The 15,818-nt window shown below is 40.1% G+C and overlaps 1 protein-coding gene across 6 annotated transcripts in view; it reads left to right on the forward strand.

Annotated features, from left to right (window-relative positions):
- Scaf8 (SR-related CTD associated factor 8) overlaps nucleotides 1-15,818 on the forward strand; it is a 175,368-nt gene that overhangs the window by 56,461 nt on the left and 103,089 nt on the right. For all 6 annotated transcript variants that reach the window (XM_036168651.1, XM_036168652.1, XM_036168649.1 and 3 more), the window contains 5 exons: nucleotides 5,592-5,723; nucleotides 5,938-6,050; nucleotides 6,965-7,158; nucleotides 14,179-14,279; nucleotides 14,922-15,035. In XM_036168651.1, the coding sequence (XP_036024544.1) occupies nucleotides 5,592-5,723; nucleotides 5,938-6,050; nucleotides 6,965-7,158; nucleotides 14,179-14,279; nucleotides 14,922-15,035 (654 nt within the window). The remainder of the gene's footprint in view (nucleotides 1-5,591; nucleotides 5,724-5,937; nucleotides 6,051-6,964; nucleotides 7,159-14,178; nucleotides 14,280-14,921; nucleotides 15,036-15,818) is intronic.

Genomic DNA, 15,818 nt, shown 5'->3' on the forward strand with positions numbered 1-15,818 from the left:
TGTCTCGAAAAACAACAACAAAAAACAAAAAACAAAAACAAAAAATTAATTCTATAGTCTCTTTAGTTGAGTTAAAAGTACAGGGTTCTGGGAACATGGAAGAGGCCTCAGTACTTTTGATATTTAGAATAATTTAAGACATATTTAGAGCCTGAACTTGACCTTGTAATGTGCAAATAGTATGAAATGGAAGATTCCAGGGATACTTGGTGGAACTCATGAACATGGACTGATCTGATGAACTAGTTCTGATTGAATTGGTCTAAGTAAGAGCCATATTTTTTGCTAAAGTTATTTATTTATACACACACACACACACACACACACACACACACTAAGAATATAAGAAGATAACATTTGGGATGTTTGTGTCAGTCAGCCATACAGTACAGTAACTACAATGATAACTGACAAGGGGGTTCGCTGTCTGCTTTCTCCAAACAGAAGCTGTAAGTAGAACTCACTGCGTTTGCTTCTGTCACTCTTACCTCAGAGTGTTTAGCAGAAGCAGCAAAATCAGGGCGGTACTGTGGACGTGGAAACTTGCTCTGTGTATTAGTTTCCCAATTTAGCCACATAAAGTTATCAGAAGAAATAGAAGTTAAGTCTCCATTTTCCAAAGTTTATCTAGTGATAAAAGATGTCATAAAGTAAGAAACCAAGAAGAAATCATTTGCTCATATGTGAAATGGATGATGGCAGACTTAATGAGCAGTTTGCAAACTGGGTGACAGGTATATATAGTAAGTTGTGTGATTCGAGATGTAATGAGTGGCCAGGTGGCGGTGTACACCTTTAATCCCAGCACTCAGGAAGCAAAGCCAGGCGATCTCCGTGAGTTCGAGGCCAGCCTGGTCTACAGAGCGAGATCCAGAATAGGCACCAAAACTACACAGAGAAACCCTGTCCCCCCCCCCCCCAAAAAAAAAAAAAGGAGAAGAATGGTAGCTTACTGTTTAAGAACACTTACTGCTCCTTGCAGGAGGACTGGAGGTAGGTTCCCAGCACCCATATTGGGTGGCTTACAACTCCCTGTCACTCCAGCTTCAGAAGACCAGATGCCCAGGACATACACGCACGCACACACTTTGGAGGGAGGGAGTGGTTTCAAGGCAGGATCTCACTGCATTGTTCTGGCTGTCCTAGAATTCACAAATGTAGACCAGGCTGACATTGAACTCAGAGAGATCCGCTTGCCTTTGATTCCCAAGTGCTGGGTTTAAAGGCATATACTACTATGCTTGGCTTTAAATTAAATCTTTAACAAAATAAGATAGAATAAGATTTGCAGAAAAATTAAGTGCTTTTGCTAACATTCGATCCGTATAACTACTCTAAACTAAGAGAGTGCTTCCCTGTTCCTTGCAGGTCAGCTACAGCTGCAGTGTGCAGTGGGGTTCAGGCCCCAGGAATAAGAAGGAAAACACTTTAAGGCTTTAAGAACATTTGAAAAACTAGAATATGTTTCTAATAAAAGAAATTGATCAGAATTATAAAGGATTAGAAACCTTATAGTGGAGTGATTTCTGTTGTTTTAAGTTAGAGTCTTATGATTTTGCTGATTATTAGGATAGTCAAAAGATGTTATCAGATGAAATGTTACTGGTAAGATTTAAAAACAATCTTTGAAAGATTCAGCCTACTGATGATGAAGCACTATCAATGCAATGTCGGAAGTAGTGTAATTTACTTTGTTTCAGAATGTAATGGAGCCAGGCATGGCGGCACATGTCTTTAATGCCAGCACTCAGGAGGCAGAGGCAGGCAATCTCTGAGTTAGAGAACAGCCTGGTCTGCACAGCCGGGTCCCGGGCAGTTGGGACTCTGTAGACATACCATGTCTCAAAAACAAAACAACAATAGCAAAATACCCAGAGTGCAATGCAAAGAGCAGAGGTGACATGATGAACTCTGAGAGGGACGACCCTCTGCTTTGTGGGAAATGAATTACAGTTTGTAAAGTCAAATACATCTTAAGATATCGAGTGTGTGGAACTATTAGATTTGTGAATTGGGTCAGTATAGTTGGTGTAGCATGTGGAGTCAGTGAAGCCTTTGACAGACTTTCCTGTCATTTCTATAGAAAAAATGGTGGGAAAGGATATCTGTGATAATTAACAATGACACATAGGATTGTTAGATGCCAGTCTTAAAAGAATTGTGTGGTAGCTGATGTTAACCATGCCTTTCCATGGCTTTTGTTTTTATTGTGGATTTGCTTGAATATATGGTTGAAGAAAGATGTTTATATCAGATGAATACCAGAAAAAAAATGTCACTTGCCGCTTGGTGGAATCCAGTGTCCCTTTTTAAATATAGAAGTGAGTCTAAAGGTACAGAGAGCACATAATTAATTAATTTTTATATAACTTAAATACTGTGACTCTTCTTTGTGCCAATTAAATTCAAATGTTGATACTCTTTTAAGAAAATGGAACAATCTAGGTTCTTGTTCCAAAGTCAAGATAATACCTAAATGGAGTGTGACTAGGTTGTTTCCTGTATTCTTCTCGGCCTTACTGGTATGCTTTTTTACTTACTAGTTCTTTGATTGGACAGGTATAGTGAGGGTATTTTTGCTTTTTTAACTGGTCATCATCACTAGGGTCTAGACCATGCTATTTATTGCATTTCTCTTCTACTTTAAATATTGTGGAGTGTGTATGTCTCTGAGTTTTCTTAGCCATGAACAGGAAATTAAATATCTTAAGTATCTAGCACTCAAAGAAGGCTAAACACAGACTGTAGAACTTAGGAAAAAATGAAAACCTTTCTGATGTATGGCCAAGAGTGTGTTGTTCCTGTACTCCTTTAGCATTTCGGCTAGTGTTGATGCATTCTGGATTATACTTACATGGGGCTGAGAGATGGCTCAGTGATTAAGAGCACTGGCTACTTTTCCAGAGGACCCGGATTAGATTCCTTGCTTCCACATGAATGCTCCCAAAAATTTGCAACTGCAGTCCCAGGAGATCCAGTGTTCTGACCTCCTTGGGCACTGCGTGCATATATTGTACAGCCAGACACATAGGCAAACACCCATTACTATAATGTTAAGGAAAAGATAAAGGTTACACTCATTGACTGCCTTTTGATTCTATTGTGATTCAGGAGACACTTGTCTGTTCTAACTTTTGCTTAATGTATATTTATCAACTTTGAAACAAAACAAAAACTGCCTGTTCCTCAGATACTGAGGGACTTAACAATTGTTATTTAAAACTCTGCCCTGAATTTTATGATGCCTTCTTTCCTTCTAGTTGTAAAATGTACCACTCATAAGAGCAACATACTTTCAATTTCCTTGTAAACAGATTACTATGCCAGTTGTTTTTATGCAGCTTAGACACTACAGAAATCCTAGTCTTACATCAAAATTGTTTATTGTAATGGTGTATTAAAGAACCAAATATAAGATAGCAACTATATGTTAAGCACATTGGTAATTTGCACTGAGAATGAAATGGAGGGAAAATAGATTTCAGATTATAGCCAGTGTAAGCTCACTTTTATAAAAAGCATAGCATGGACTAATTCTCCCTGTCTCCTCCCTCAATCAGGGTTTCTCTGTATCCTTACCTGCTGCCTTGGAACTCTGTACAACAGGCTGTCCTGGAACTCACTGAGATCTGCCTGCCTCTGTCTCACAAGTGCTGGGTTTAAAGGCCTGCGCCACCACTGCCTGCCTTGATTAATTTGTTTTTCATGAATTTACTTATTTATTTTGGGGTAGCACATGTGTGAGGTCAGATGAAAGCTTGCAGGAGTTGGTTCTCTTGCTCTACTATGTGAGCTTCAGGGGTTGAATCCAGGCCCTAAAGCTTGGTGGCAGGTACCTTTACCCACTGAACCTTATATTCTGAACTTGAAATAACCCATTCACAGAACTTTTAGTTTATTCTAAATAAGTATATTTAGGAAAATATACATACTAAGGTGATATAAATTCCTAAGGCTGTTAGCTCCAGGATTACTCTGACCCATGTATCCTGTTAATGCATAGGCTTGACACTCTTCCTGGAAGGTGTGTCAGTAAAAAGACAGCCCGAGGAGACTATTGATGAACAGTGCAATTGAAGCAGAACCAGAGTGCCCTGTGGTCCCCACACAGTGAGGACACCACTGTGACTACCAGACTCCTAATGACTTCCAGGAACAAAGCTCTCTAGGTTTTGTGCTAGTGTCTAGTTGAATATCACTATGAGGCACAAAGCTTATCCTCACCAGCAGGTCTTAACCTCCTGTGCTTGCCTGTTCATTGCTTAGACTTTCTTTTTTCTTTCTTTTTTTAAAAAATTTTTTTTTATTATTATTTTTTTTATTTTTTATTGAGACAGGCCTCATTATATAGCTCCATCTATCCTGGAACTCACTATGTAAATCAGGCTGGCCTTGAACTCACAAAGACCTGCCTGCCTCTGCCTCCCAGGTGCTAGATTTAAAGGCTTGTGCCCCTATGCCTGATGAATAGACTTTCTTAAACCTAACTAATTAGAGCTGGTTCTTTCCTGCTGGCCTAGTATGTGGCATGTTCGCTGCTGTCTGTTCTTTGTGAATTCATGTCTTTCCCTTTCCATTCATCTTGCTTTTGCATGTCTAAGGTGTGTGGGCTGCTCTTTCTTTTTGGGAGTTGATTGTTCCTGAACAGTTTGTAACAAGGGAACATTAGTGTGTAGTTGTTTTTCTTTGTTTTTAGCCTGTGTACCACCAGGAACTTACTCCTTCTAGATTCCTGTAAGATCATGTTCTAGAAGATTTTCTACCAGATTGCTTCTGCCATATTGAGTTTCTTTGTGTTTTAGTTAAGTCAATATTTAAATTGTTCCTTAGGTCATACTCATTAACACCAAGTTAGCAACATCACTATATATTGTTACTGTATTCCTTCTTAGGACTGTGGGGGCATTCCTTGTCCCCATAAGTTTGTCTTTATTTGCCTAACTTGTACTAAAACTTTAAATATTACACATCACACTGTATTTCCTGTAACTTTTATGAATTCTAGAGAAAGTAGTTGGGGATAGTTTTGCTAACTCATTAATTTTGGTAGTGACTTTGGGTATTGTTTTGCTTCTAGGCATATAATATGTGATTTAAGTTTTTGAATATAAGGTTTTAATTGGACCCTCAGAGTATTTTGTTGATAGTAATTAATCATGTAGTTCCAGATTCACTTAATGTAGTACCATTAAGTACCATTAAGTACTGTCTCTGTATTACTCCTCAATAGTTTATATTTCTGACACTTAAAAATGTTCTTGAGGGTTGGGGATTTAGCTCAGTGGTAGAGCGCTTGCCTAGCAAGCACAAGGCCCTGGGTTCGATCCTCAGCTCAAAAAAAAAAAAAAGAAGAAATGTTCTTGAGGACATACTTCATCTAACTATTTTATACAAATATATATAGTGCCCTTTTTATGGGACTCTACTTTTTAAAAATAGACTTGGATTTATACAAAATACTTCAGGTGAATTACTGTAAGAATGGCTTGCCATGAATATGACTCCCTTTCAGCATTTAATTACAATGTTTGTTGTATTCAAGTTCTCATTTGTAGTGATGTTGTCTCAGAACATTGGTTTGTTCTCAACAGGTAACTCCTCAAGATAGCCAGGAGGGAACATTTGGGTCAGAGCACTCAGCATCACCCTCACAAGGAAGTAGCCAGCAGCATTTTCTGGAACCTGAAGCAAATTTAGATGATTCCATAGACATTCAGCAACAGGTAAAAGTCAGTGCTTTTCTGGGCCATAAATGAAGGTTCTTTGTGGACATATTGTATCCTGGATGCAGATTGTCTTGTGGGTATGCCACATCCCCAGCTTTGTTACTGTGAGGCACTAATGCTTCATTGCTAATGGTTTTAAGGTAGAACTGAACTTGTATGCTGAATCTTAACTGCTCTGCTTGTCTATATGCTCTTAATTGTGCTTTCCAAGGATATGGATATTGATGAAGGACAAGATGTTGTTGAAGAGGAGATCTTTGAACCAGAAGCTAAGAAAGTAGCTGTTCGCTCAAGATCAAGAACTCATTCGCGATCTCGATCAAGGTTCTATAATAATATTTAACAGTAACGTTTGTTTTTTTTCTTTGCATCAAGATTGAAAGAAATACTTAATTTTTAAAATACTTTCTAAAAAGTATTTTTTAGAAGTAATTGAAAATAAAACCCAGAGATAACCTTTGTGATAGGTCTGATATTTGAGTACTTCATTTAACAGGAACAGCTGTTATTATGAGGTTGTGATTTTCGATTATAGTTGATTTTAGTTGATACTAGCATGGTATCTTACTTGGGGTATTACTGCTTCTGAACAGCATATAAGTCAGGCTATATTTCTTACATCCAAATTATTGAATAGCAGTACCACAAATGTCTTTAAAGACAGCCACAGAACAGATTTTTTGAATGTTAAGTACACTTGCAAGGCAGTAGAAAACAGGTCCTATAATCAAAACCAAGTCACAAGTCTTTGGCATTTTCACATTCCACTTTTTACATAGGAACATATTTGTAAACATGTGCAGTAAGTAAGTGACAGCATCAGCTCACAAAGTCAAGAATGGTAACATTTTAGAAGTTGTAAAGTATTAAACAGAATTATACTGTATCTTCATACTGTGCTGGAAGTATTCTGCTTCTTAATTTAAAAAAAAATGTAACATTTGAGTCACTGAAAGACACTAAGAGAAAGTGAGGTCCTTTATTGAATTGTATTTTTCCTCTGTTTTTAATAATTGAAGTCTCAGACTTGGAATCATTCATCTAACATCTATTAGTAATCTGTCCATTAATAGCACAAAACTACAGTGGAATACATGTTTATAGTTGATTATACTATAGAATAGTTTAAGAGGTGGTTAAATATGACAAATGCTGCCTCTTCTCATTCACTTCAAATTGAAAGGTTTGATGGAAAGATAACACTGTCACTAGAAGTCAAAATAACTATGTTTTTGTAGATCACCAAGAAAACGAAGGTCCAGGTCACGATCTGGGTCGCGAAAGCGAAAACATAGGAAGCGATCCCGCTCCCGCTCTAGAGAAAGAAAGAGAAAATCATCACGGTCATATTCAAGTGAAAGAAGAGCCAGAGAAAGGGAGAAAGAACGCCAAAAAAAGGGATTGCCTCCTGTCAGATCAAAAACTCTAAGTGGTGAGTAACATACTTGCATCAGACTTCCCTCTTAGTGTTGGAAAGTAGTTTTCTGTTGCTGTGGAGAGAACGCAGGTTAGGTTAGCAGAGTGCTTGCTGCGGTAGCCCACAGGAAAAGCCTGGAAAGGTGTGTAACCCTGGTGTTTGGAAGGTGGACACAGGTGCAGTCCACACTATCCAGCCTAGCCTAGTTGGTGAGCTCCAGGCCAGCAAATGACTACATCAGAAACAACAGTTCTTGAGGTACTATACCTAAGGTTGGGTGTTGGTGGATTTTTTTTTCCTGATTGCCAGTTTCCGAATAACTGACATGAAGACTCAACATTAATTATAAATACTCAGCCTATAGCTCAGGCTTATTACTAACTAGCTCTTACATCTTAAATTAACCTGTATTTCTTATCTAAGTTATACCACGTGGCTCATGGCTTGCCACCTCATTTTGTACACGCCCTGCTTCCTCTGCATCTGGCTTGCTACTCTTCTGACTCTCCTTCTTCTTCCGAGAGTTCTCCTAGTCTGGCTCTCCCACCCAGTCTCTTCCTGCTCAGCTGTAGGCCAGTGAGCTCTTTGTTAGCCACTGAGAGTAATACCTGTTTACAGGGTATAAAGATTGTCTCACAGCAGTTAGTCTCTGGTCCTACATATGCTGGAGGCCACTTCTCCTCCAGAACAAGTAAATAAGCAAACTAGCTTTCTGCTATAAAAATCTCTTACCCAGTTTTATTTTCAGAGTAAGAAAATGAAAAGGAAGGAGCTTATTAGTAATTAAAGGGCTTTGACTCAGGCTTTTGTGAAATAAAAACAGATTAGCAGATATAGGTAAGATCATCAAGAATGCTTAATGCAAGTTGTGAAGTGTGGCTTGACCACGGGTACACAAAACATACCAGGCTGATATCTGTAACATGACAGTGTCAGTTGACTTCTGTCAGTAGTGACTAACAGTTGTGAGTATTCAAGTCCATAGGAGTAATTAGGACACAAAGGTATACTTTGCTGCATCTTTATATACTTACTTATATATTCAGTTTTTTTTTCTGTGTGTGTGTGTGTGTGTGTGGTGTTGGAGATTTTGTACCTACTAGGTGAATCTATGTATTACTGAGCTAAACCCCTAGCCCAACCTTGGTGTAATTGTTAAATTACAAACTTGTGGTTTGTACCAGAAGAAAAATGGCCGTAGTACAGCCTGTTTCCCTCTGTTTGTTAGGCTATTTTGTGTGCTTAACAGATTTGGTCATGGCAGGGTTTATTTCAGGAGCTGGCTAGGGTAAGGATCACGTTCAGTACAAGAAAATGAGTTGTATTTCCGCCAGGTTCTGTCTAGGGGTCTGTTAACCCATTACCATGTCTAGGGAGGACTAATAGACTACAGGTGACCAAGGAAGCACATGATAGAGAGTACATTGTCATTTACCCAAGAGCTAAAGACTCGTTACTTTCTGGTGGTCTTCAAATAAGTTACCCCAGCATCAGTAATTGCTATAGAGAGCCATGTATGGACTTTCCTGCACTGGGATCACACACATCCTAGGCTTTTTATGTTGTTCCTGGAAAGTGAACTCAAACCCTCATTTGATACTGCTAGAGCATCTTGAACTTCAGGCTCCCAAAAATCAAAGGCAGTAGCATCTTTTTAATAAGTTCTCCAATTTCAGTAGATCCTGGTTATCTTTCCAGAACCTTCTTACATTATAAAGAGCTAGTGCAACTTCTGAATAGTACAAATTCTATTTACTCCTCATCATAAAGGACCAAATTTAAATATTTTAGTGTTGGTTGACAAATAATATAAAAAAACTGACACCCCCACCCCCATTCTTCTCTGCTCTCTACGTTTGTGTAATAACCCCTGGATCTTTGAGAATCATTACTTTCTTTACAGTAGGGCTTTCACTTTAGTATCCTTCAAGTATTCTTCACCCACTTTGTGATGCTCTTGAGCATTGCCTTAGTTAGGGCTGCTATCACTGGTGCAACACCATGACTAAAAGCAACTTGAGGAGGAAGAGAGTTTATTCTGCTTATGGTTCCATATCACTGTTCATTATTGAAGGAAGTCAGGGCAGGAACCTGGGGGCAGGAGCTGAAGCAGAGGCTATGGAGGGTGCTGCTTACTGGCTTGCTCAGCCACTTTCTTACAGAACCCAGGACTGCTAGCCCAAGAAGGGCACTACCCACAATGGCTATGTCCTCCCACATCAGTCATTAATAAAGAACATGCCCAACAGGCTTGCCTACAGTCCCATCATACAGAGGCAGTTTCTCAGTTGAGGCTCCCTCCTCTCAGATGACTCTAGCTTGTGCCAAGTTGACATAAAAAACCAACCAGCACAGGCATGGAATCTACTTTTCTCTTTGAAAAGTTTTGTGCTTCTTAGAAAAGATTTACTTTTATATGTACGAGTGTTTTGTGTACATGCATGTATGTGTGCATACTCCATGTGTACTTAATACCCATGGAGGTGAGAACATTGAATCCTCTTTAACTAGACATAGACAGCTATAAGCTGCCATGTGGGTGGTAGGAACTGAATCTGAGTTTCCCATAAGAATAGCATGTGCTCTTAATTCCTGAGCCCTCACTCCAGTTCCCCAAATATATTGTATTTGACACCTCATAATTATACATACTTATGGGGTACAACATGAAATTTTTGTGCATGCTAATACCATGTAATGATCAAATTAGGGCAATTAACATATAAAATTCCAATGATTATTTAACTGTTGTTACTGTTGTAGAACATCATTATTCCTCTTAAAAATAAAACTATATTTTACATAGAACAATGTTGTTTACATGTTAAATAACAATGTAGAATAATTTGATGTTTTGCATCAAAGAAAGAAGTGGAAACTTTCAGGTTTTATACACACACACACACACACACACACACACACACACACACCGCCCCAAGATTAAAAAAACAAACAAACCACGTTCTGTGTGGCTCAGTGAGTGACCTATGGTGTCTAGTTCTCTTGCTGAAATAAATGTTACTTGCATTAGGAAGCAAGCCCAGCCTCCACAGTTGCTGCCTCAGGAATAGTAGATGCTGGGTTCTTTTGGATAATGAAAACCGTTCTTCCTGTTGCGATTGACATAGAAAGTTACATGCATGCAGTTAACCAACCATGTAAGAAACACTGTGATGGAGTTGAAAGAAATAAACAGCTTTTAAATCCTCTTTCATGTTCATGATTTGTGTTCTTTTGTCCTTCCTTACCACCTAACATTGAGCTCTCAGTCTCCTTTCTGAAGGTTTAGACATTACCCACATTTAGACTTGTTTGCAAAGATCTGTGTGTGCGCTTTGCAGGCTAGGTTCTTTTTGCCAAAGGTGTTTTGTGCCTGACTGTCAACCCCTGTCTGTGCAACGAATACTTTCCCCAGCCTTCTGTTCTTCTTTTAGGTTTTCTATTTCTGTGACATCAGCTTCTTCAGTCTCCACCTAGTAGTGAGAAAACACAGTATTCTTTTGTCTTAGCTTATTTCCCTTTATATGATTCCCTCTGGTTCCATAGATGTTTCACAGGCATCAGAATTTCATTTCATTTTTGTGGCTGAATTATAATGGAATTTATTTTCTATTGCTGCTGGGGTGTGTGTGTGTGTGTGTGTGTGTGTGTGTGTGTGTGTGTGTGTGTGTGTATTGCTTGTTTTGTTTTTTTCAGGACAGGGTTTCTCTGTGCAGTCCTGGCTATCCTAAAACTCACTCTGTAGATCAGGTTGGCCTTGAAATCACAGAGATCCACCTGTCTACCTCCCAAATACTGAGACTAGAAGGCTTGCACCACCAGCCTGGTGCTGTTTTATTTTTTAATAGTTATACATTTTAAGATGGAAAACTCAACAAGCACATGAGAAAATACAATGGAGACCGTATCTTCCATTGTGTACTATACCTTAAAACTCCCCTTATCGGGCTGGGTGGAGCACACCTTTAATCCCAGCACTCAGGAGGCAGAGCCAGGCAGATCTACAGAGCGAGATCCAGGACAGGCACCCAAACTACACAGAGATACCCTCTCTCGAAAAACAACAACAAAATAAACCTCTCCTTATCTTGAAGTAGAACCAATTTCATTTAATTGCTGTTCTTTGAACACATTTGAACTAGGGTGGTTGAATTCGCCCCTGGTGGTTCTGGACATAGATTGTACCATGCAGAGCTTTCAGGGACAGTCAGTGGTTTGAAGCATCAGCAGACTAATATCCCATAACCAAGTTCCACCTCTCTTTGGAATTGGGAAGAATCATGACCTGTTCTTAGGAAAAAAAATGGTAGAGCAGCACTGTCAAATTAGCAAACAGTAGCATAGACCAGAGCAGGTAGAGTCTACAGAACAGGGCAATAATGAAGCAGGAGGCATTACTGTAAGGTGGTAAAGCCCCACATACATCAACAGGACTGGCCTACACTGCATTGCACTCCATGGTAGTAGAGCAGCTTTCTGTCACTGTGAAGTCAGTCAAGGATGTATTTGCAGTTTCAAGTTGCCTGAGCTTGCTCCTTTTGACTGCTCGTTGTGTCTGGAAAGAAGCAGAAGAAAGCAGAATGGAGACAATTAGCCCCTTGAGCCCCATCTCTTAAAAGTTTCACCGATTTTTTCAATGGTGCTGTGGGGTAAAGACTAAGCCTATGACATGTGAGACTTTGAACGACACATTCTATTTAAATTATTGCACTCTGTTAAAAAGCAGACTTTGTAGTCTCTTAAAGATCCACTTAAAAAATGTCTGCATTTCTCTCACTCTCATTGTGTGTGTGTGTGTGTGTGTGCTCCGTGTGTGCGTGTGTGTGTGTGTGCGCGCGCTCCCATGTGCCATATGTGTGTGTGTGTGTGTGCGCTCCCATGTGCCATATGTGTGTGTGTGTGTGCTCCCATGTGCCATGTGTGTGTGTGTGCTCCCATGTGCCATATGTGTGTGTGTGTGCTCCCATGTGCCATATGTGTGTGTGTGTGTGCTCCCATGTGCCATATGTGTGTGTGTGTGTGTGTGTGCGCTCCCATGTGCCATATGTGTGTGTGTGTGTGTGCTCCCATGTGCCGTGTGTGTGTGTGTGTGTGTGTGTGTGTGTGCGCTCCCATGTGCCGTGTGTGTGTGTGTGTGTGTGTGTGCGCTCCCATGTGCCGTGTGTGTGTGTGTGTGTGCTCCCATGTGCCGTGTGTGTGTGTGTGTGTGTGCGCGCTCCCATGTGCCATATGTGTGTGTGTGTGTGTGTGCTCCCATGTGCCATATGTGTGTGTGTGCGCGCTCCCATGTGCCGTGTGTGTGTGTGTGTGTGTGTGTGTGTGTGTGTGCGCGCGCTCCCATGTGCCGTGTGTGTGTGTGTGTGTGTGTGTGTGTGCGCTCCCATGTGCCATATGTGTGTGTGTGTGTGTGTGTGTGTGTGTGTGTGTGTGTGTGCGCGCGCTCCTATGTGCCCCATGTGTGTGTGGGCTGAAGACAACCTAGAGGGAGTCACTTCTCTCTTTCCACTGGGTAGGCTTCTTGTGTCAAACTCAGGGTATAAGTCCTGGCAAAGTAAGTTTATCTGCTGAGCCATCTCACTGGTCCCTTGGATTTAATCTAAAATATTACAAAGTTGAAGATTTTTGATGAAACATGAGTTGAGAATTACAGAGTGAGACTGTGAGACGGAAGAAGAAAGGGCAGTTGTCGCTGTCTGTGTTAGCTAGATGGCTGTCAGAGTTTGTGTGCATCTGAATGGTGTGTGAGTTCTGACCAGCAAGAGTAGGGTTTCATGGTAGTGGTCTTGTCAAGGATCACACTTTAGTATGAGGTTATGTTAACCCTAGAAAAGCCTGCTCCTAGACCTCTTCTGTCAGGGTTCAAGTGCTGGAGAACGACATGGACAAGCATCGACCTGCTGTACATTAAAGCTGTGCTTGTGTGTTGTCTGGAAAAGGAGGTATTTGGGAAGCATGCACAGTCCAGAGTGTTTCCTCTTCAACTTTTGTGCCTCGAACAGAAGCAGCTTGCAGGCTGGAGGTTAAGAGCACCTGCTGCTCAGTTGTGAGGACCAGCATTCAGGTCATGTCCATCCGTGTGTGGTGCTGAGGCTCTAAGGAGTTCACACTCTTCTGGCCTCTGCATACATGAGTATGCACACACAAAGACATGCCAGTCAACTCATCTTCAGGTTAAGGTGTCCTGATTTACCCATTTCCTTTTCGTGTCTCTCGGCAAAGTCTTATTTCCCTGTGGATGAGGGAGCTCATACAGGTTTAGATTTATCTATTGGTTAGGAAGAAATATCCACTGAGTCATTCCAATACTCAGATATTAAGAAGGTCCATGGGTAGGAAATAGTTTCAAAACTATTGTACTTTAGTGTCAGCTAGGGAATTTAAACTTCTCTCCTAATCTCTTAAAAGTGCTGACATAGCACTTTTCCCCAGTGAGTGGACAGAGGTGTCCACAGGTGTTCAGCTTGCAAATTGGTGCCTGCAGGAAGTTGGCTCCATAGAAATGTAACTAGATACTAAATGTCAGTCAGTTTTTTGTTTTGTTTCGTTTTTTGAGACAGAAATTTTCAGTGTATTCCTTGCCCTTCTGGAACCCACTTTGTAGACTCAGAGATCCACCTGCCTTTGTCTCCTTAGTGCTTGGATTAAAGGTGTATGCCACCATTGCCTGTCTTTTATTTTTATTTTTATTATTGTTTTTTTAACGCATATTGGTGTTTTTGCCTGCATGTGTGTCTTTGCACCACATGTGTGCCTAGTGCCTGCAGAAGTTAGGAGAGGGTGTTGCTTCTCAGAGACTGGAGTTATAGATGGTTGTGAGCCACCATGTGAGTGCTGGAATCGAACTCGGGTCCTCTAGAAGAGTAGCCACTATTCTTAACCTCTGAGCCTTCAGGTCCATCAGTCAGTTTAGCAGCAGTTCTCTGTGCGTAGCTGTCGATCCTCAGTCTGTGTTACCTTCAGTTTGAGTGATCGTTCTTAATTCTTGAGGCAGCTGTGTCTTTGTGATTTAAGCCCTCTGCTTCTTTGTCTTGACAGTGTGCAGCACTACTCTCTGGGTTGGCCAAGTGGATAAGAAGGCTACACAGCAAGATCTAACCAACCTTTTTGAGGAGTTTGGACAAATTGAATCTATTAATGTAGGTATCTCTTGAGCACTAAGACAGTGTTTTAAAATGGCTGTTTTTCACTCTTCATATACTAGTTAAGCCCCATAGTATCTGACTTTGGTAATGCCCATCTTGACAAGATTTTGTTTATTTTGTTCATTTTTCTATGCTTGCTTTGAAGACATTTATATCTCCTTTTTAATAAACTGTCATACAAAATATTCATAGGGTTTTGTAGCAGGATAGCTCTTAATTCTTAAAAGCATTAAATGTTTGTCAACAAGATTCCCCTGTTCCTCTCCCTTTCTCTTCCTCCCTCTGTTTTACCTGCCAGCTTGAAAATGGAGCTGTCCATTTCTTTGTTTTAATAGTATGTTCTGTATTCTGTAGTCAAGGAACTGATGACATGTATTCAAGAGTTCACCTTTATCATGGCTTAAATGGAAGCCTAATTAAGGCATGAATATGGGGCCTTATGAAAACTAAATAATTGATTGCATATGTTGCATCAATAAACAGTGTTGGAGGTAGAAACACAATTAATTTGGTCATCTACGAAAATTGAATTGTAGATTCAGTCAGTTGTCACTGTGTTCTGTTTGACTAGAAGCAAATGTCAGAATCAATGTCCATCCTTGTGCTCGCTGTTAAGAAAGGATTTTCCCCTCATAGATGATTCCACCCAGGGGCTGTGCATATGTCTGTATGGTTCATCGACAAGATTCTTTTCGTGCTCTTCAGAAACTGAGTTCAGGATCCTATAAAATTGGTTCCAAGGTCATTAAGGTGAGTTTTCGTGGGTGAGTTTATGGTGGAGTGACGACTAACATTCCGGCACCTGCTACGTTACAGTCTTGAGTTTTTCATAGGAAGGTCATAGGATCTTATTTCCTTGGACTATTAGAATGCTCCAGTTCTTGGCACCCTTTACCCCTTGATGTGGATCCCACCCAGAGTCTGGAGCATGTTAATTTAAGCACATATTCTTACATTGAGCTTATCTTTAATGTTCCTAGCAAGCTTATGGTTTAAGAATTATTGAGTTATTATAGTTAGGAACATGTGCACTAACTTACTAGCCAAAATTGAGTTTGTTCCTTAAGTTCACACCTACACAAATCTACCAGCTCACACCTCATCTTGATTAGAGCCTGTTCATATTTACAGATTTGTCTTTGATTTACTTTTTCTCCCAGCACTTGTTCATCATCATCATCATCATCATCATCATTATTATTATTATCATTATTCCTTCTCATTGTATCTAGCCAGCCACCTTGTAAAGAGTGTCTGCAAACATTTGTTTTCTTCTTAGTCTTTAAGTTGAGAATTTATGAAGTGTTTTCTCATTCCTGGTGATTGATTCAGAATTTCATTTTACTTTTTAGAGAGAAGGCATTCAGTCAGCTTCTGTGCCTAAATTAAAACTCGGAACTCTTTCTGTAGAGTATGTCTGCCCATCTTTACCATTTCCTGATAGTTCATGTTTGTAAACTCAGGTGTTGCTTATGTATGCTGGCATGGTGTACAATGTCGCCTAGTTATAGCCAGTCGAGCTGAGATTTTTAT

The sequence above is a fragment of the Onychomys torridus genome, chromosome 19 (assembly GCF_903995425.1).
Source record: "Onychomys torridus chromosome 19, mOncTor1.1, whole genome shotgun sequence".
Taxonomy (NCBI): domain Eukaryota; kingdom Metazoa; phylum Chordata; class Mammalia; order Rodentia; family Cricetidae; genus Onychomys; species Onychomys torridus.